The sequence below is a fragment of the Oncorhynchus mykiss genome, chromosome 26 (assembly GCF_057628025.1).
Source record: "Oncorhynchus mykiss isolate SJ-2025 chromosome 26, ASM5762802v1, whole genome shotgun sequence".
NCBI classification, from domain to species: domain Eukaryota; kingdom Metazoa; phylum Chordata; class Actinopteri; order Salmoniformes; family Salmonidae; genus Oncorhynchus; species Oncorhynchus mykiss.
Genome location: NC_143047.1, coordinates 45,832,501 through 45,852,500, shown reverse-complemented (window position 1 = coordinate 45,852,500; position 20,000 = coordinate 45,832,501). Strand labels below are relative to the sequence as shown.

The following is a 20,000-nucleotide window of genomic DNA, read 5'->3' as shown; positions in this document are numbered from 1 at the left end:
CAGACATGCAGACACACACACACGCAGACAGACAGACAGACATGCAGACAGACACGCAGACAGACAGACAGACAGACAGACACACACGCAGACAGACAGACAGACAGACAGACATGCAGACACACACGCAGACAGACAGACAGACCGACACACAGACAGACACACAGACAGACAGACAGACATGCAGACACACACACACGCAGACAGACAGACAGACAGACAGACATGCAGACAGACCCGCAGACAGACAGACAGACATGCAGACACACACGCAGACAGACAGACAGACAGACATGCAGACACACACGCAGACAGACAGACAGACATGCAGACACACACGCAGACAGACATACAGACAGACATGCAGACACACACGCAGACAGACAGACAGACAGACAGACAGACATGCAGACACACACGCAGACAGACAGACAGACAGACCGACACACAGACAGACAGACAGAGACAGACAGACATGCAGACACACACGCAGACAGACAGAAAGACAGACAGGTTTCTTGTTACCTTGTTGTAGCGGAGCTCCATGTTTCCCCTCAGACACTCGTCCCTGCTGAGGTCATCCACCGCATTTTCAGGGTGACCGTTGCCCTGGCAACACACCCCAGGAACCACCTTGTCTGGGCTGAGGAGCCTGAACAGGCTCTCCTCAAAGTCATCCGGGCTGTTCACCCCACAGCAGTCAAACTATACAGAGATAGAGAGACATGGTAGATTAGTACTGTATACAGACAGAGAGACATGGTAGATTAGTACTGTATACAGACAGAGAGACATGGTAGATTAGTACTGTATACAGACAGAGATACATGGTAGATCAGTACTGTATAGTGATGTTCTATACAGACAGAGATGGTAGATTAGTACTGTATACAGACAGAGAGACATGGTAGATTAGTACTGTATACAGACAGAGACATGGTAGATTAGTACTGTATAGTGATGTTCTATACAGACAGAGAGACATGGTAGATTAGTACTGTATAGTGATGTTCTATACAGACAGAGACATGGTAGATTAGTACTGTATACAGACAGAGACATGGTAGATTAGTACTGTATACAGACAGAGACATGATAGATTAGTACTGTATACACACAGAGACATGGTAGATTAGTACTGTATACAGACAGAGACATGGTAGATTAGTACTGTATAGTGATGTTCTATACAGACAGAGAGCCATGGTAGATTAGTACTGTATCGTGATGTTCTATACAGACAGAGAGACATGGTAGATTAGTACTGTATACAGACAGGGACATGGTAGGTTAGTACTGTATACAGACAGAGAGACATGGTAGATTAGTACTGTATACAGACAGACACATGGTAGATTAGTACTGTATACAGACAGAGACATGGTAGATTAGTACTGTATAGTGATGTTCTATACAGACAGAGAGCCATGGTAGATTAGTACTGTATACAGACAGAGAGACATGGTAGATTAGTACTGTATACAGACAGAGAGACATAGTAGATTAGTACTGTATACTGACAGAGACATGGTAGATTAGTACTGTATAGTGATGTTCTATACAGACAGAGAGCCATGGTAGATTAGTACTGTATACAGACAGAGAGACATGGTAGATTAGTACTGTATACAGACAGAGACATGGTAGATTAGTACTGTATAGTGATGTTTTATACAGACAGAGAGACATGGTAGATTAGTACTGTATACAGACAGAGAGACATGGTAGATTAGTACTGTATACAGACAGAGAGACATGGTAGATTAGTACTGTATACAGACAGAGACATGGTAGATTAGTACTGTATAGTGATGTTCTATACAGACAGAGAGACATGGTAGATTAGTACTGTATACAGACAGAGAGACATGGTAGATCAGTACTGTATAGTGATGTTCTATACAGACAGAGAGACATGGTAGATTAGTACTGTATACAGACAGAGACATGGTAGATTAGTACTGTATACAGACAGAGAGACATGGTAGATTAGTACTGTATACAGACAGAGAGACATGGTAGATTAGTACTGTATACAGACAGAGACATGGTAGATTAGTACTGTATACAGACAGAGAGACATGGTAGATTAGTACTGTATACAGACAGAGAGACATGGTAGATTAGTACTGTATAGGGATGTTTTATACAGACAGAAATGAGGCTGATAGTAATAATGGACAGAGTGGACTGTCTCTGGACCCTGATTGGACCCTGACCGGACCCTGACCCGGACCGGACCCTGACCCTGACCCGGACCCTGACCCTGACCGGACCCGGACCCTGACCGGACCCTGACCCTGACCGGACCCTGACCCTGACCGGACCCTGACCCTGACCGGACCCTGACCAGACCTTGACCCTGACCCTGACCGGACCCGGACACTGACCGGACCCTGACCGGACCCTGACCAGACCCTGACCCTGACCGGACCCGGACCCTGACCGGACCCGGACCGGACTCGGACCCTGACCGAACCCTGACCCTGACCGGACCCTGACCGGACCCTGACCCTGACCGGACCCTGACCAGACCCTGACCCTGACCAGACCCTGACCCTGACCGGACCCTGACCGGACCCTGACCGGACCCCGACCGGACCCGGACCCTGACCGGACCCGGACCGGACTCGGACCCTGACCGAACCCTGACCCTGACCGGACCCTGACCGGACCCTGACCCTGACCGGACCCTGACCAGACCCTGACCCTGACCAGACCCTGACCGGACCCTGACCGGACCCTGACCGGACCCGGACCCTGACCGGACCCTGACCGGACCCTGACCCTGACCGGACCCTGACCCTGACCCTGACCGGACCCTGACCGGACCCTGACCCTGACCGGACCCTGACCAGACCCTGACCCTGACCAGACCCTGACCCTGACCGGACCCTGACCGGACCCTGACCCTGACCGGACCCTGACCGGACCCGGACCCTGACCGGACCCTGACCGGACCCTGACCAGACCCTGACCCTGACCGGACCCTGACCGGACCCTGACCCTGACCGGACCCTGACCGGACCCGGACCCTGACCGGACCCTGACCGGACCCGTACCCTGACCGGACCCTGACTGGACCCTGACCGTACCCTGACCGGACCCTGACCGGACCCGGACCCGGACCCTGACCGCACCCTGACCCTGACCGGACCCGGACCCTGACCGGACCCTGACCCTGACCGGACACTGACCCGAATCCTGACCCGGACCCTGACCGGACCCGGACCCTGACCGGACTCTTACGGTGGTCATGAGGGCGTTCCACGTGGAGGTGAAGACGTCGGTGTTGTTGTGTCCCTGGTAGTGTCTCTTCAGATCTCTGGTAAACTTCTCTCTGGTGAGCTGCACAATAAAGAGAATAGTGTCTTTAGGATTCTACCGAACAGTTTACGACGTGCTTTTAAAACCACGGCAACCTCTAACGGTCTCGATAACCCTTTGGCCAGAATTCTAATTGAGAATCGTTACCAGGGGCTTTACGGTGAGTTCGTTTGCTTGGACAACCCCATTACCGTAGCAACGCCACGGTACGGTTTCCCTGTTGTAGCTGATTCCTCAAAGCACTTTCAGTTAAAAGTCTCCACGGCAGGCTTGTTTTGACAACCCCATTACCGTAGCAACCCCTGTAAAAGGCATCCCTCACGATCTGGGACTGATGCCTGATAGTGTAAGTCCACCCTGTCCTAATATGGGCGTACCTGTATCTGGGACTGATGCCTGATAGTGTAAGAACACCCTGTCCTAATACGGGCGTACCTGTATCTGGGACTGATGCCTGATAGTGTAAGAACACCCTGTCCTAATACGGGCGTACCTGTATCTGGGACTGATGCCTGATAGTGTAAGTCCACCCTGTCCTAATACGGGCGTACCTGTATCTGGGATTGATGCCTGATAGTGTAAGTCCACCCTGTCCTAATACGGGCGTACCTGTATCTGGGACTGATGCCTGATAGTGTAAGTCCACCCTGTCCTAATACGGGCGTACCTGTATCTGGGACTGATGCCTGATAGTGTAAGAACACCCTGTCCTAATACGGGCGTACCTGTATCTGGGACTGATGCCTGATAGTGTAAGTCCACCCTGTCCTAATACGGGCGTACCTGTATCTGGGACTGATGCCTGATAGTGTAAGTCCACCCTGTCCTAATACGTGCGTACCTGTATCTGGGACTGATGCCTGATAGTGTAAGTCCACCCTGTCCTAATACGGGCGTACCTGTATCTGGGACTGATGCCTGATAGTGTAAGAACACCCTGTCCTAATATGGGCGTACCTGTATCTGGGACTGATTCCAGATGGTGTAAGTCCACCCTGTCCTAATACGGGCGTAACGTCCTGATGGGGTTACCGGATTCCAATCAGAGAGAGAAACAGAGAAACACTCACATGCTCCCGGAATACGAAGGCCAAGATGGCTGCTGCTAACTCTGCCAGGAAGATGACCAGGATGAGCAGGAAGAACTGAGGAGAGGGAGAGAGAAGAGGGACAATCAGAATAGTGACTCCATTCACTAAACACTTTAGGTAAAAATGGCTGCTAACATATGGAATCTCATAAATAAAACTCAATATACAGACAGAGAGATTGAATCCCATCGAGCTGACAAGGTACAAATCTGTCGTTCTGCCCCCTGAACGAGGCAGTTAACCCACTGTTCCCCGGTAGGCAGTCATTGTAAAATAATAATTTGTTCTAAAACTGACTTGCCAAGTTAAATAAAAGTTAAATAAAAAATAAGTCAAATATCTCTTCCGTTTCAGTGACCAATAATTAACACAACATCATTTAGTCCACTAGGTGGCACTGTTTCTCATATCGTTGTACTTCCTGAATAACCCCAGCGTTTTACAGCATCAAGGTACCAGCTGAGACATCTTATAGCCAACCATAATGATTAGTGTAGACGGGGTGAAGGTTCAGGAGGGAAATAGTTGTCACCTGATTGGTTTTCACGCAGTTTTATCAGCGATATCCAATTACCAGCACTGTTTTGTGTAATTTGACATGCTGACAAGCCAAGAGCGCTAAACCAAACATAATGTAGAGTAGATAACTAACCAGACATAATGTAGAGTAGATAACTAACCAAACATAATGTAGAGTAGATAACTAACCAAACATAATGTAGAGTAGATAACTAACCAAACATAATGTAGAGTAGATAACTAACCAAACATAATGTAGAGTAGATAACTAACCAACCATAATGTAGAGTAGATAACTAACCAGACATAATGTAGAGTAGATAACTAACCAAACATAATGTAGAGTAGATAACTAACCAAACATAATGTAGAGTAGATAACTAACCAGACATAATGTAGAGTAGATAACTAACCAAACGTAATGTAGAGTAGATAACTAACCAGACATAATGTAGAGTAGATAACTAACCAAACGTAATGTAGAGTAGATAACTAACCAAACATAATGTAGAGTAGATAACTAACCAAACATAATGTAGAGTAGATAACTAACCAAACATAATGTAGAGTAGATAACTAACCAAACATAATGTAGAGTAGATAACTAACCAAACATAATGTAGAGTAGATAACTAACCAAACGTAATGTAGAGTAGATAACTAACCAAACGTAATGTAGAGTAGATAACTAACCAAACATAATGTAGAGTAGATAACTAACCAAACATAATGTAGAGTAGATAACTAACCAACCTTAATGTAGAGTAGATAACTAACCAAACGTAATGTAGAGTAGATAACTAACCAAACGTAATGTAGAGTAGACAACTAGATAAGAGTAGCAGCCCAGGAATGTTTATAGCACTATTATAACACACTGAACTTACAAAGAGGAATGTTTATAGCACTATTATAACACACTGAACTTACAAAGAGGAATGTTTATAGCACTATTATAACACACTGAACTTACAAAGAGGAATGTTTATGGCACTATTATAACACACTGAACTTACAAAGAGGAGCAGACACTTGTTCTCCCGGATGGCTCCGCAGCAGCCCAGGAAGCCGAGGAGGAAGAGCATTGCCCCCATGGCCAGGATGATGTAGACCCCAGTGAAGAGCAGAGGGTTGGCTGCTATGATCTCCCTGAAGCCCATAGGGTCCACCAGTACCCACACACCCACACCAAGCAGGAAAGAGCCTCCTAACTGGACCACACACACACACAGAGAGAGGGAGCCAATCAGAATAGGAGAGACACACAGGCAGCCAATCAGAACAGAGTATAGCCAGGAAGAAGGAAGTATAGTAGGAAGTTGATGTCTGATTTAACTGGGAGAGGCTATACCGTGTGCACAAGTTAATGATGCTTGTCACTCAAGCATGGCAGGTGGATGGATTATCTTGGCAAAGGAGAAATGCTCACTAACAGGGATGTAAACAAATTTGTGCACAAGATTTGAGAAAAATAAGCGTTTTTGTGCATATGGAACTTTTCTGGATTTTTTTTTATTTCAGCTGATGTAACATGAGACCAACACTTTACATGTTGCGTTTCTATTATTGTTCAGTGTAGCATCAGACAGCAGAACATCAGACAGTAGAACATCACACAGCAGAACATCAGACAGCAGAACATCAGACAGCAGAACATCAGACAGTAGAACATCAGAACATCAGACAGCAGAACATCAGACATCAGAACATCAGACACCAGAACATCAGACAACAGAACATCAGGCAGCAGAACATCAGACAGCAGAACATCAGACAACAGAACATCAGACAGCAGAACATCAGACATCAGACAGCAGAACATCAGACAGCAGAACATCAGACAGCAGAACATCAGACAGCAGAACATCAGACAGCAGAACATCAGACAGCAGAACATCAGAACATCAGACACCAGAACATCAGACAACAGAACATCAGGCAGCAGAACATCAGACAGAAGAACATCAGACAGTAGAACATCAGAACATCAGACAGCAGAACATCAGACAGTAGAACATCAGAACATCAGACAGCAGAACATCAGACAGCAGAACATCAGACAGCAGAACATCAGACAGCAGAACAACAGAACATCAGACAGTAGAACATCAAAACATCAGACAGCAGAACATCAGACAGCAGAACATCAGAACATCAGACAGCAGAACATCAGAACATCAGACAGCAGAACATCAGACAGCAGAACATCAGACAGCAGAACATCAGACAGCAGGACATCAGACAGCAGAACATCAGACAGCAGAACATCAGACATCAGAACCTCAGACATCAGAACATCAGACATCAGAACATCAGACAGCAGAACATCAGACAGCAGAACATCAGACAGCAGAACATCAGACAGCAGAACATCAGAACATCAGAACATCAGACAGCAGAACATCAGACAGCAGAACATCAGAACATCAGAACATCAGACAGCAGAACATCAGAACATCAGACAGCAGAACATCAGACATCAGAACATCAGAACATCAGACAGTAGAACATCAGACAGCAGAACATCAGACAGCAGAACATCAGACAGCAGAACATCAGACAGTAGAACATCAGAACATCAGACAGCAGAACATCAGACAACAGAACATCAGACAGCAGAACATCAGACAACAGAACATCAGACAACAGAACATCAGACAGCAGAACATCAGACAGCAGAACATCAGACAGCAGAACATCAGACAGCAGAACATCAGACATCAGACAGTAGAACATCAGACAGCAGAACATCAGACAGTAGAACATCAGAACATCAGACAGCAGAACATCAGACAGCAGAACATCAGAACATCAGACAGCAGAACATCAGAACATCAGAACATCAGTCAGCAGAACATCAGACAGTAGAACATCAGACAGCAGAACATCAGACAGTAGAACATCAGAACATCAGACAGCAGAACATCAGACAGTAGAACATCAAAACATCAGACAGCAGAACATAAGACAGCAGAACATCAGACAGCAGAACATCAGAACATCAGACAGTAGAACATCAGACAGCAGAACATCAGACAGCAGAACATCAGACAGCAGAACAAAAGACAGCAGAACATCAGACAGCAGAACATCAGACAGCAGAACATCAGAACATCAGACACCAGAACATCAGACAACAGAACATCAGGCAGCAGAACATCAGACAGTAGAACATCAGACAGCAGAACATCAGACAGTAGAACATCAGAAAATCAGACAGCAGAACATCAGACAGCAGAACATCAGACAGTAGAACATCAGAACATCAGACAGCAGAACATCAGACAGCAGAACATCAGACAGCAGAACATCAGACAGCAGAACATCAGACAGCAGAACATCAGAACATCAGACACCAGAACATCAGACAACAGAACATCAGGCAGCAGAACATCAGACAGTAGAACATCAGACAGCAGAACATCAGACAGTAGAACATCAGAACATCAGACAGCAGAACATCAGACAGCAGATAATCAGACAGTAGAACATCAGAACATCAGACAGCAGAACATCAGACAGCAGAACATCAGACAGCAGAACATCAGACAGCAGAACATCAGACAGCAGAACATCAGAACATCAGTCAGCAGAACATCAGACAGCAGAACATCAGGACATCAGACAGCATAACATCAGAACATCAGACAGCAGAACATCAGACAGCAGAACATCAGACAGCAGAACATCAGACAGCAGAACATCAGACAGCAGGACATCAGACAGCAGAACATCAGACAGCAGAACATCAGACATCAGAACCTCAGACATCAGAACATCAGAACATCAGACAGCAGAACATCAGACAGCAGAACATCAGAACATCAGAACATCAGACAGCAGAACATCAGACAGTAGAACATCAGACAGCAGAACATCAGACAGTAGAACATCAGAACATCAGACAGCAGAACATCAGAACATCAGACAGTAGAACATCAAAATATCAGACAGCAGAACATCAGACAGCAGAACATCAGACAACAGAACATCAGACAGCAGAACATCAGACAGCAGAACATCAGACAGCAGAACATCAGAACATCAGAACATCAGACAGCAGAACATCAGACAGCAGAACATCAGAACATCAGAACATCAGACAGCAGAACATCAGAACATCAGACAGCAGAACATCAGAACATCAGAACATCAGACAGCAGAACATCAGACAGTAGAACATCAGACAGCAGAACATCAGACATCAGAACATCAGAACATCAGACAGTAGAACATCAGACAGCAAAACATCAGACAGCAGAACATCAGACAGCAGAACATCAGACAGTAGAACATCAGAACATCAGACAGCAGAACATCAGACAACAGAACATCAGACAGCAGAACATCAGACAACAGAACATCAGACAGCAGAACATCAGACAGCAGAACATCAGACAGCAGAACATCAGACAGCAGAACATCAGACAGCAGAACATCAGACATCAGACAGTAGAACATCAGACAGCAGAACATCAGACAGTAGAACATCAGACAGCAGAACATCAGACAGCAGAACATCAGAACATCAGACATTAGAACATCAGAACATCAGAACATCAGACAGCAGAACATCAGACAGTAGAACATCAGACAGCAGAACATCAGACAGTAGAACATCAGAACATCAGACAGCAGAACATCAGAACATCAGACAGTAGAACATCAAAACATCAGACAGCAGAACATCAGATAGCAGAACATCAGACAGCAGAACATCAGAACATCAGACAGTAGAACATCAGACAGCAGAACATCAGACAGCAGAACAAAAGACAGCAGAACATCAGACAGCAGAACATCAGACAGCAGAACATCAGAACATCAGACACCAGAACATCAGACAACAGAACATCAGGCAGCAGAACATCAGACAGTAGAACATCAGACAGCAGAACATCAGACAGTAGAACATCAGAACATCAGACAGCAGAACATCAGACAGCAGATCATCAGACAGTAGAACATAAGAACATCAGACAGCAGAACATCAGACAGCAGAACATCAGACAGCAGAACATCAGACAGCAGAACATCAGACAGCAGAACATCAGAACATCAGACACCAGAACATCAGACAACAGAACATCAGGCAGCAGAACATCAGACAGTAGAACATCAGACAGCAGAACATCAGACAGTAGAACATCAGAACATCAGACAGCAGAACATCAGACAGCAGAACATCAGACAGTAGAACAGCAGAACATCAGACAGCAGAACATCAGACAGCAGAACATCAGACAGCAGAACATCAGACAGCAGAACATCAGACAGCAGAACATCAGACAGCAGAACATCAGACAGCAGAACATCAGGACATCAGACAGCATAACATCAGAACATCAGACAGCAGAACATCAGAACATCAGACAGCAGAACATCAGACAGCAGAACATCAGACAGCAGAACATCAGACAGCAGGACATCAGACAGCAGAACATCAGACAGCAGAACATCAGACATCAGAACCTCAGACATCAGAACATCAGACATCAGAACATCAGAACATCAGACAGCAGAACATCAGACAGCAGAACATCAGACAGCAGAACATCAGACAGCAGAACATCAGAACATCAGAACATCAGACAGCAGAACATCAGAACATCAGACAGCAGAACATCAGAACATCAGACAGCAGAACATCAGACATCAGAACATCAGAACATCAGACAGTAGAACATCAGACAGCAGAACATCAGACAGCAGAACATCAGACAGCAGAACATCAGACAGTAGAACATCAGAACATCAGACAGCAGAACATCAGACAACAGAACATCAGACAGCAGAACATCAGACAACAGAACATCAGACAACAGAACATCAGACAGCAGAACATCAGACAGCAGAACATCAGACAGCAGAACATCAGACATCAGACAGTAGAACATCAGACAGCAGAACATCAGACAGTAGAACATCAGAACATCAGACAGCAGAACATCAGACAGCAGAACATCAGAACATCAGACAGCAGAACATCAGAACATCAGAACATCAGACAGCAGAACATCAGACAGTAGAACATCAGACAGTAGAACATCAGACAGTAGAACATCAGAACATCAGACAGCAGAAAATCAGAACATCAGACAGTAGAACATCAAAACATCAGACAGCAGAACATCAGACAGCAGAACATCAGACAGCAGAACATTAGACAGCAGAACATCAGACAGCAGAACATCAGACATCAGGACATCAGACAGCAGAACATCAGACAGCAGAACATCAGAACATCAGACAGCACAACATCAGACAGCAGAACATCAGACAGCAGAACATCAGACAGCAGGACATCAGACAGCAGAACATCAGAACATCAGACAGCAGAACATCAGACAGCAGAACATCAGGACATCAGACAGCATAACATCAGAACATCAGACAGCAGAACATCAGAACATCAGAACATCAGACAGCAGAACATCAGACAGCAGAACATCAGACATCAGAACATCAGACATCAGAACATCAGAACATCAGACAGCAGAACATCAGACAGCAGAACATCGAACATCAGACAGCAGAACATCAGACAGCAGAACATCAGAACATCAGACAGCAGAACATCAGACATCAGAACATCAGAACATCAGACAGTAGAACATCAGACAGCAGAACATCAGACAGCAGAACATCAGACAGCAGAACATCAGACAGTAGAACATCAGAACATCAGACAGCAGAACATCAGACATCAGAACATCAGAACATCAGACAGTAGAACATCAGACAGCAGAACATCAGACAGCAGAACATCAGACAGCAGAACATCAGACAGTAGAACATCAGAACATCAGACAGCAGAACATCAGACAACAGAACATCAGACAGCAGAACATCAGACAACAGAACATCAGACAACAGAACATCAGACAGCAGAACATCAGACAGCAGAACATCAGACAGCAGAACATCAGACAGCAGAACATCAGACATCAGACAGTAGAACATCAGACAGCAGAACATCAGACAGTAGAACATCAGAACATCAGACAGCAGAACATCAGACAGCAGAACATCAGAACATCAGACAGCAGAACATCAGAACATCAGAACATCAGACAGCAGAACATCAGACAGCAGAACATCAGAACATCAGACAGTAGAACATCAGAACATCAGAACATCAGACAGCAGAACATCAGAACATCAGACAGTAGAACATCAGAACATCAGACAGCAGAACATCAGACAGCAGAACATCAGACAGTAGAACATCAGACAGTAGAACATCAGACAGTAGAACATCAGAACATCAGACAGCAGAACATCAGAACTAGGAGTGTAAAGCAAGCAGCATGTACTCACAAAAATGAGGAAGTTGAAGAAGAACATGAGGTACTTAATACAGCTGAGACAGTCCCCCTCCATGGCTGTTCCCTGTGCTGAAGCCTCCCTGGACCCCTGCAGAAACACACACACACACACACACACACACAAAGACACAGACACAGACACACACACACACACACACACACACACACACACACACACACACACACACACACACACACACACACACACACACACACACACACACACACAGAGAGAGAGGCCTGTTAATTACTGAAAAGCATAGAGCCCTGTACAACATAAAACAAAATAAGGTTATGCCATAGCGTGTCTCCAGGATGGATGAGCTGCAGTTCACCTACGGGTCTTTGGGCTCTAGAGAAGTTAAATCGTCCTCTTAGAGAATGAGGTGAGAAGAGCCGTCGTCTCCTCTCTTCCACAACAAGGAGACACAAGGACAGACATGAGAGAGTAAAAGCTAAGCGCAGAGAGATGTCAGTCCCCAAGAGATTGTGGGAACCTGTCACTGCCAGGCTGAGTCCCCGAGCGACTCGTGAGCGACTCTTGTGTCATGTGGGGACCGTGTGGGAGGATGTGTTATACTTCGTCAGAATCAGTGGATCCTGGTGTGATGAGGACCAACAGTCTCTTCCAGCTATGATGGTGTTGACCAGGACGACGCCACCTGCTGTCACCTGTCACAGCTGACTCACTTCACATGCTGCAGTGACACCGTTCAGACGACACAAACCAGTCCGTCTGTTCTTCAGTTCAGGCAATTGGTTGGTCTGGGGGGGGGGGGGGGGGGGGGGACGGACAAGAAGTGCATCTCCAGGACCAGATTTGAGGAACACATTTCTCTAAATATAAAACATTCACCGGCAACTACTGACGTTTTATGTGGTGACCTCATCACTTAGATAGGCAGTGTGCTGTCTGTCTGACCTCGTCACTTAGATAGGCAGTGTGCTGTCTGTCTGACGTTAGATAGGCAGTGTGCTGTCTGACCTCGTCACTTAGATAGGCAGTGTGCTGTCTGTCTGACCTCATCACTTAGATAGGCAGTGTGCTGTCTGTCTGACCTCGTCACTTAGATAGGCAGTGTGCTGTCTGTCTGACCTCGTCACTTAGATAGGCAGTGTGCTGTCTGTCTGACCTCATCACTTAGATAGGCAGTGTGCTGTCTGTCTGACCTCATCACTTAGATAGGCAGCGTGCTGTCTGTCTGACGTTAGATAGGCAGTGTGCAGTCTGTCTGACCTCATCACTTAGATAGGCAGTGTGCTGTCTGTCTGACATCACTTAGATAGGCAGTGTGCTGTCTGTCTGACCTTAGAGAGAGAGAAACACACACACACACATCAACACATGGAGAAACACACACACACACACAAAGAGAGAGAAACACACACACACACAAAGAGAGAGAGAAACACACACACACACAAAGAGAGAGAGAGAGAAACACACACAAAGAGAGAGAGAAACACACACAAAGAGAGAGAGAAACACACACAAAGAGAGAGAGAAACACACACACACACATCAACACACACACAAAGAGAGAGAGAAACACATCAACACATGGACAAACGCACGCACGCACGCACACACGCACACACACACACACACACACACACACACATTGCACAGAACTCCAGTGTCCCACTCTGCAGCTGTGGTTCCTGTTTAAAATAGGACTAGGGGCAGCTGGACGATTTCACACTGCCAAATAGAAGATGGACAGAAATAATTCCCTTCACTATCTCCCCCTGTCTCTCTCCTCTACTCTCCTCCATCTCTCCTCCTGTCCTTCTGTCCTCTCTGTCCTCCATTTTCTCCTCTCCTCTCATTCCTCTCTCATCCTCCTCTCTTCCCCCCCTCTCTCTCTCTCCTCTACTCTCCTCCATCTCTCCTCCTTTCCTTCTGTCCTCTCTGTCCTCCTCCTCCCTTTTCTCCTCTCGTCTCATTCCTCTCTCATCCTCCTCTCTTCTCCCCCTCTCTCTCTCCTCTACTCTCCTCCATCTCTCCTCCTTTCCTTCTGTCCTCTCTGTCCTCCTCCTCCATTTTCTCCTCTCCTCTCATTCCTCTCATTCCTCTCTCATCCTCCTCTCTTCTCCCCCCCCTCTCTCTCTCCTCTACTCTCCTCCCCCTCTCCTTCTGTCCTCTCTGTCCTCCTCTTATCTTTTCTCCTCTCCTCTCCTCCTACTCTCTTCTCCTCCTCTCCTATCTATTATCCTCCCCCTCCTCCTCCTCCTCAGAGAGCATCAGTTCCAGTATAATTCAATAGTCCTGCATCCTGTTGTTCCCTAAAGCAGTTTACAGCACAATACTGGCCCTCCCTCAGGTGTAGAGCTCAATAGACCCATGTTATAGAGTGTGTGGAGCTCAATAGACCCATGTTATAGAGTGTGTAGAGCTCAATAGACCCATGTTATAGAGTGTGTAGAGCTCAATAGACCCATGTTATAGAGTGTGTAGAGCTCAATAGACCCATGTTATAGAGTGTGTAGAGCTCAATAGACCCATGTTATAGAGTGTGTAGAGCTCAATAGACCCATGTTATAGAGTGTGTGGAGTTCAATAGACCCATGTTATAGAGTGTGTAGAGCTCAATAGACCCATGTTATAGAGTGTGTAGAGCTCAATAGACCCATGTTATGGAGTGTGTAGAGCTCAATAGACCCATGTTATAGAGTGTGTAGAGCTCAATAGACCCATGTTATAGAGTGTGTAGAGCTCAATAGACCTATGTTATAGAGTGTGTAGAGCTCAATAGACCTATGTTATAGAGTGCGTAGAGCTCAATAGACCCATGTTATAGAGTGCGTAGAGCTCAATAGACCCATGTTATAGAGTGTGTAGAGCTCAATAGACCCATGTTATGGAGTGTGTAGAGCTCAATAGACCTATGTTATAGAGTGTGTGGTTTGTGTGTGTGTTTTTGTCACTAGCCCTGATAGATTCTGCTGTGCTCACCAAGCCAGAGACTCATTTATTTATTTATTTCTCTTTATTTAACTAGGCATGTCAGTTAAAGAACAAATTCATATCTGCTCAGAAACGAACTGAAACACACACCAAACCTCTTCAGAGTCTACAGGTACAGTGATCGGTAAGCTGCTCTGACAGCTGATGCTTAAAGTTAGAGAGGGAGATATAAGACTCCAGCTTCAGTGATTTTTGCAATTCGTTCCAGTCATTGGCAGCAGAGAACTGGAAGGAAAGGCGGCCAAAGGAGGAGTGGGCTTTGGGGATGACCAGTGAAATATACCTGCTGGAGCACGTGCTACGGGTGGGTGTTGCTATGGTGACCAGTGAGCTGAGATAAGGCAGAGCTTTACCTAGCATAGACTTATAGATGACCTGGAGCCAGTGGGTTTGGCGATGAATATGTAGCGAGGACCAGCCAACGAGAGCGTACAGGTCACAGAGGTGGGTAGTATATGGGGCTCTGGTGACTAAAAGAGGGGAAGGGGTTTTCCTGAGGTAAACTCTGTACTGTCTCTGTCAGAGAGGAGAATAGGTTTTCCTGAGGTAAACTCTGTACTGTCTGTGTCAGAGAGGGGAAGGGGTTTTCCTGAGGTAAACTCTGTACTGCTGTCTGTGTCAGAGAGGAGAAGGGGTTTTCCTGAGGTAAACTCTGTACTGTCTGTGTCAGAGAGGGGAAGGGGTTTTCCTGAGGTAAACTCTGTACTGCTGTCTGTGTCAGAGAGGGGAAGGGGTTTTCCTGAGGTAAACTCTGTACTGTCTGTGTCAGAGAGGAGAAAGGGTTTTCCTGAGGTAAACTCTGTACTGTCTGTGTCAGAGAGGGGAAGGGGTTTTCCTGAGGTAAACTCTGTACTGTCTGTGTCAGAGAGGGGAAGGGGTTTTCCTGAGGTAAACTCTGTACTGTCTGTGTCAGAGAGGGGAAGGGGTTTTCCTGAGGGAAACTCTGTACTGTCTGTGTCAGAGAGGGGAAGGGGTTTTCCTGAGGTAAACTCTGTACTGCTGTCTGTGTCAGAGAGGGGAAGGGGTTTTCCTGAGGTAAACTCTGTACTGTCTGTGTCAGAGAGGGGAAGAGGTTTTCCTGAGGTAAACTCTGTACTGTGTGTCTCCGTACTGTCTGTGTCTCTGTCTACCTCTAGTAGCTTTATGACTCTGGGCCAGTGGGTTTGGCGATGAATATGTAGCGAGGACCAGCCAACGAGAGCGTACAGGTCACAGAGGTGGGTAGTATATGGGGCTCTGGTGACTAAAAGGATGGCACTGTGATAGACTACATCCAGTTTGCTGAGTAGAGTGTTGGAGGCTATTTTGTAAATGACATCGCCAAGGATCGGTCAGTCAATGATTGGTAGGATAGTCCGTTTTATGAGGGTATGTTTGGCACCCTCCCGCCCGACTAGCCTCCCCCAGCCCCACCGCTAGCCACCTCCTAGCCTCCACCAGCCCCACCGCTAGCCACCTCATAGCCTGCCCCAGCCCCACCGCTAGCCACCTCCTAGCCTCCACCAGTCCCACCGCTAGCCACCTCATAGCCTGCCCCAGCCCCACCGCTAGCCACCTCAATAGGTGGGGCTGGGGGAGGCTAGGAGGGGCTGGGGGAGGCTAGGAGGTGGCTAGCGGTGGGGCTGGGGGAGGCTAGGAGGTGGCTAGCGGTGGGGCTGGGGGAGGCTAGGAGGTGTCTAGCGGTGGAGTTTGAGGAAGTGTAGCGTATCTCACAGGACAGAGAACATTGGATTCAGATTTCCTTCATCAATCAGAACACGGCCTGGCGCAGTGGTTAAGGGCGCTATACTGCAGCGCCAGCTGTGCCACCAGAGACTCTGGGTTCGCGCCCAGGCTCTGTCGTAACCGCCCGCGACCGGGAGGTCCGTGGGGCGACGCACAATTGGCCTAGCGTCGTCCGGGTTAGGGAGGGCTTGGCCGGTAGGGATATCCTTGTCTCATCGCGCACCAGCGACTCCTGTGGCGGGCCGAGCACAGTGCTCGCTAACCAAGGTTGCCAGGTGCACGGTGTTTCCTCCGACACATTGGTGCGGCTGGCTTCCCGGGTGCTGGATGCGCGCTGTGTTAAGAAGCAGTGCGGCTTGGTTGGGTTGTGTATCGGAGGACACATGACTTTCAACCTTCGTCTCTCCCGAGCCCGTACGGGAGTTGTAGCGATGAGACAAGATAGTAGCTACTAAAACAATTGGATACCACGAAGTTGGGGAGAAAAAGGGGTAAAATAAAAAAATATATAAAAAATATATTTAAAAAATCTATCAGAACACAGCTGCTTCTTCCTCCACCTCCTCCTTCACTTCTATCTCCTCCATTATCTGCTCCACATCCTCCTCCTCCACCTACCCCTGCTTCTCCATTATCTGCACCTCCTCCTTCACTTCGATCTCCTCCATTATCTGCTCCACCTCCCCCTGCTTCTCCTTTATCTGCACCTCCTCCTTCACTAATATCTCCTCCTCCTCCATTATCTGCCCCACATCCTCCTTCACTTCTATCTCCTCCATTATCTGCTCCACATCCTCCTCCGCCACCTCCTCCTGCTTCTCCATTATCTGCACGTCCTCCTTCACTAATATCTCCTCCTCCTCCATTATCTGCTCCACCTCCTCCTCCTCCACTATCTCCTCCACCTCCTCCTGCTTCTCCATTATCTGCACCTCCCCCTCCTCCTTCACTACTATCTCCTCCACCTCCATTATCTGCTCCACCTCCTCCTCCTCCACCTCCTCCTTCACTACTATCTCCTCCACCTCCATTATCTGCTCCACCTCCTCCTCCTCCTCCTCCTCCACCTCCTCCTTCACTACTATCTCCTCCACCTCCTCCTCCTCCATTATCTGCTCCACCTCCTCCTCCTCCTCCACCTCCTCCTCCTCCACTATCTTTAGTCTGATGAAAGGATCCTCTCTCTCTCTCTCTCTCAGTCCTTGAGAGCAGTATGATAACAACAAGACGATTAAACAATCGTCAAAGTGTGCTACGCCAGACAAGGAGAAGAATGCAACGGAAATACTGGAACTCCTCAAGAGTTTATTTGGGTTATAGTTTAAGGTTTGGTTTATATAGTGTCAAGCGTGGCATATTTTTGGCCACCGACTGATAAGATCCAGATCAGAGTTTTATTTGAGAGGTTTTTACATTCCCTCACGTTAACGGTGTACTGTTCACTGCCTACATAGTGCATCAAAGCCCCTGCACCCTATTCCCTATAAAGAGCGGTGCCTGGAGGGGTCAAAAGTAGTGCACTTTATAGAAAACAGGGAGCCATTTGTGACTCTGGTTCAGCTCCAGTGTCAGAGAGGAGACAGGGTTTTCCTGAGGTAAACTCTGTACTGCTGTCTGTGTCAGAGAGGGGAAGGGGTTTTCCTGAGGTAAACTCTGTACTGCTGTCTGTGTCAGAGAGGGGAAGGGGTTTTCCTGAGGTAAACTCTGTACTGCTGTCTGTGTCAGAGAGGAGACGGGGTTTTCCTGAGGTAAACTCTGTACTGTCTGTGTCAGAGAGGGGAAGGGATTTTCCTGAGGTAAACTCTGTACTGTCTGTGTCAGAGAGGGGAAGGGGTTTTCCTGAGGTAAACTCTGTACTGTCTGTGTCAGAGAGGAGACAGGGTTTTCCTGAGGTAAACTCTGTACTGCTGTCTGTGTCAGAGAGGGGAAGGGGTTTTCCTGAGGTAAACTCTGTACTGTCTGTGTCAGAGAGAAGGGGTTTTCCTGAGGTAAACTCTGCACTGCTGTCTGTGTCAGAGAGGGGAAGGGGTTTTCCTGAGGTAAACTCTGTACTGCTGTCTGTGTCAGAGAGGGGAAGGGTTTTTCCTGAGGTAAACTCTGCACTGTCTGTGTCAGAGAGGAGAATAGGTTTTCCTGAGGTAAACTCTGTACTGCTGTCTGTGTCAGAGAGGGGAAGGGGTTTTCCTGAGGGAAACTCTGTACTGTCTGTGTCAGAGAGAAGGGGTTTTCCTGAGGTAAACTCTGTACTGTGTGTCTCCGTACTGTCTGTGTCTCTGTCTACCTCTAGTAGCTTTATGACTCTGGGCCGACATCACAGAGACACAGTTCAGGCCCCGGCAGATCTCTCTCTTCATTCTCTTTATCTCACCATCTTTATTCCGTTAATTCTCAGTGTAAAAATATCTTCTTTAAAAAACCTCTGTGGGGAGTGAAAACGGGGGACAGCAGAGTTTCCTCATGACACAAACCAAACCGAATGTTTAAGATGTACTGTACATACTGTGTGTATGCCTGTTGTTTTTCAGAGTCATTCTGTCAACCTGAGGAATTTTATTTTATAACCTTGTTTTAACTTGGCAAGTCAATTAAGAACAAATTCTTATTTTTTTGATGACAGCCTAGGAACAGTGGGATAACTGCCTTGTTCAGGGGCAGAATGAGAACTTTTCAGCTCTGGGATTTGATCTTATGACCTTGCGGTTACAAGTCCAACGCTCTAACCACTTGGCTACCTGCCACCCCAATAGAGTAGGCTATTCTAAAACAGACACAACCACTTAACTGTCCTCCTCACAAACCACACGTCTTTATGGCAACCCCATCTGCAGTAACTTAGAAATTAACGTACACAAACAAAACCCTTTCAATTTGGTGGTTTTGAGAGAAGAGAGATGAAGAGGAGATTTATGAATGAATGAAAGAATGAATGAACGAAAGGACAAATCAATTTATAAAACAGATAAAGAGTTTAGCAAATCTCTGCAGGTCCCCATGATACCCCACCACCAGGTCAGCCAGTCCCCATGATACCCCAACACCAGG

General features: G+C 46.9%; 1 protein-coding gene across 2 annotated transcripts in view; it reads right to left on the bottom strand.

Annotated features, from left to right (window-relative positions):
• LOC110517083 (tetraspanin-18B) overlaps positions 1-20,000 on the bottom strand; it is a 62,362-nt gene that overhangs the window by 6,052 nt on the left and 36,310 nt on the right. For both annotated transcript variants that reach the window (XM_090223265.1, XM_090223264.1), the window contains exons 3-7: positions 12,258-12,353; positions 5,954-6,148; positions 4,398-4,472; positions 3,250-3,348; positions 526-705 (exon numbers count right to left, since the gene is read on the bottom strand). In XM_090223265.1, the coding sequence (XP_090079391.1) occupies positions 526-705; positions 3,250-3,348; positions 4,398-4,472; positions 5,954-6,148; positions 12,258-12,320 (612 nt within the window). In that variant the 5' untranslated portion in view covers positions 12,321-12,353. The remainder of the gene's footprint in view (positions 1-525; positions 706-3,249; positions 3,349-4,397; positions 4,473-5,953; positions 6,149-12,257; positions 12,354-20,000) is intronic.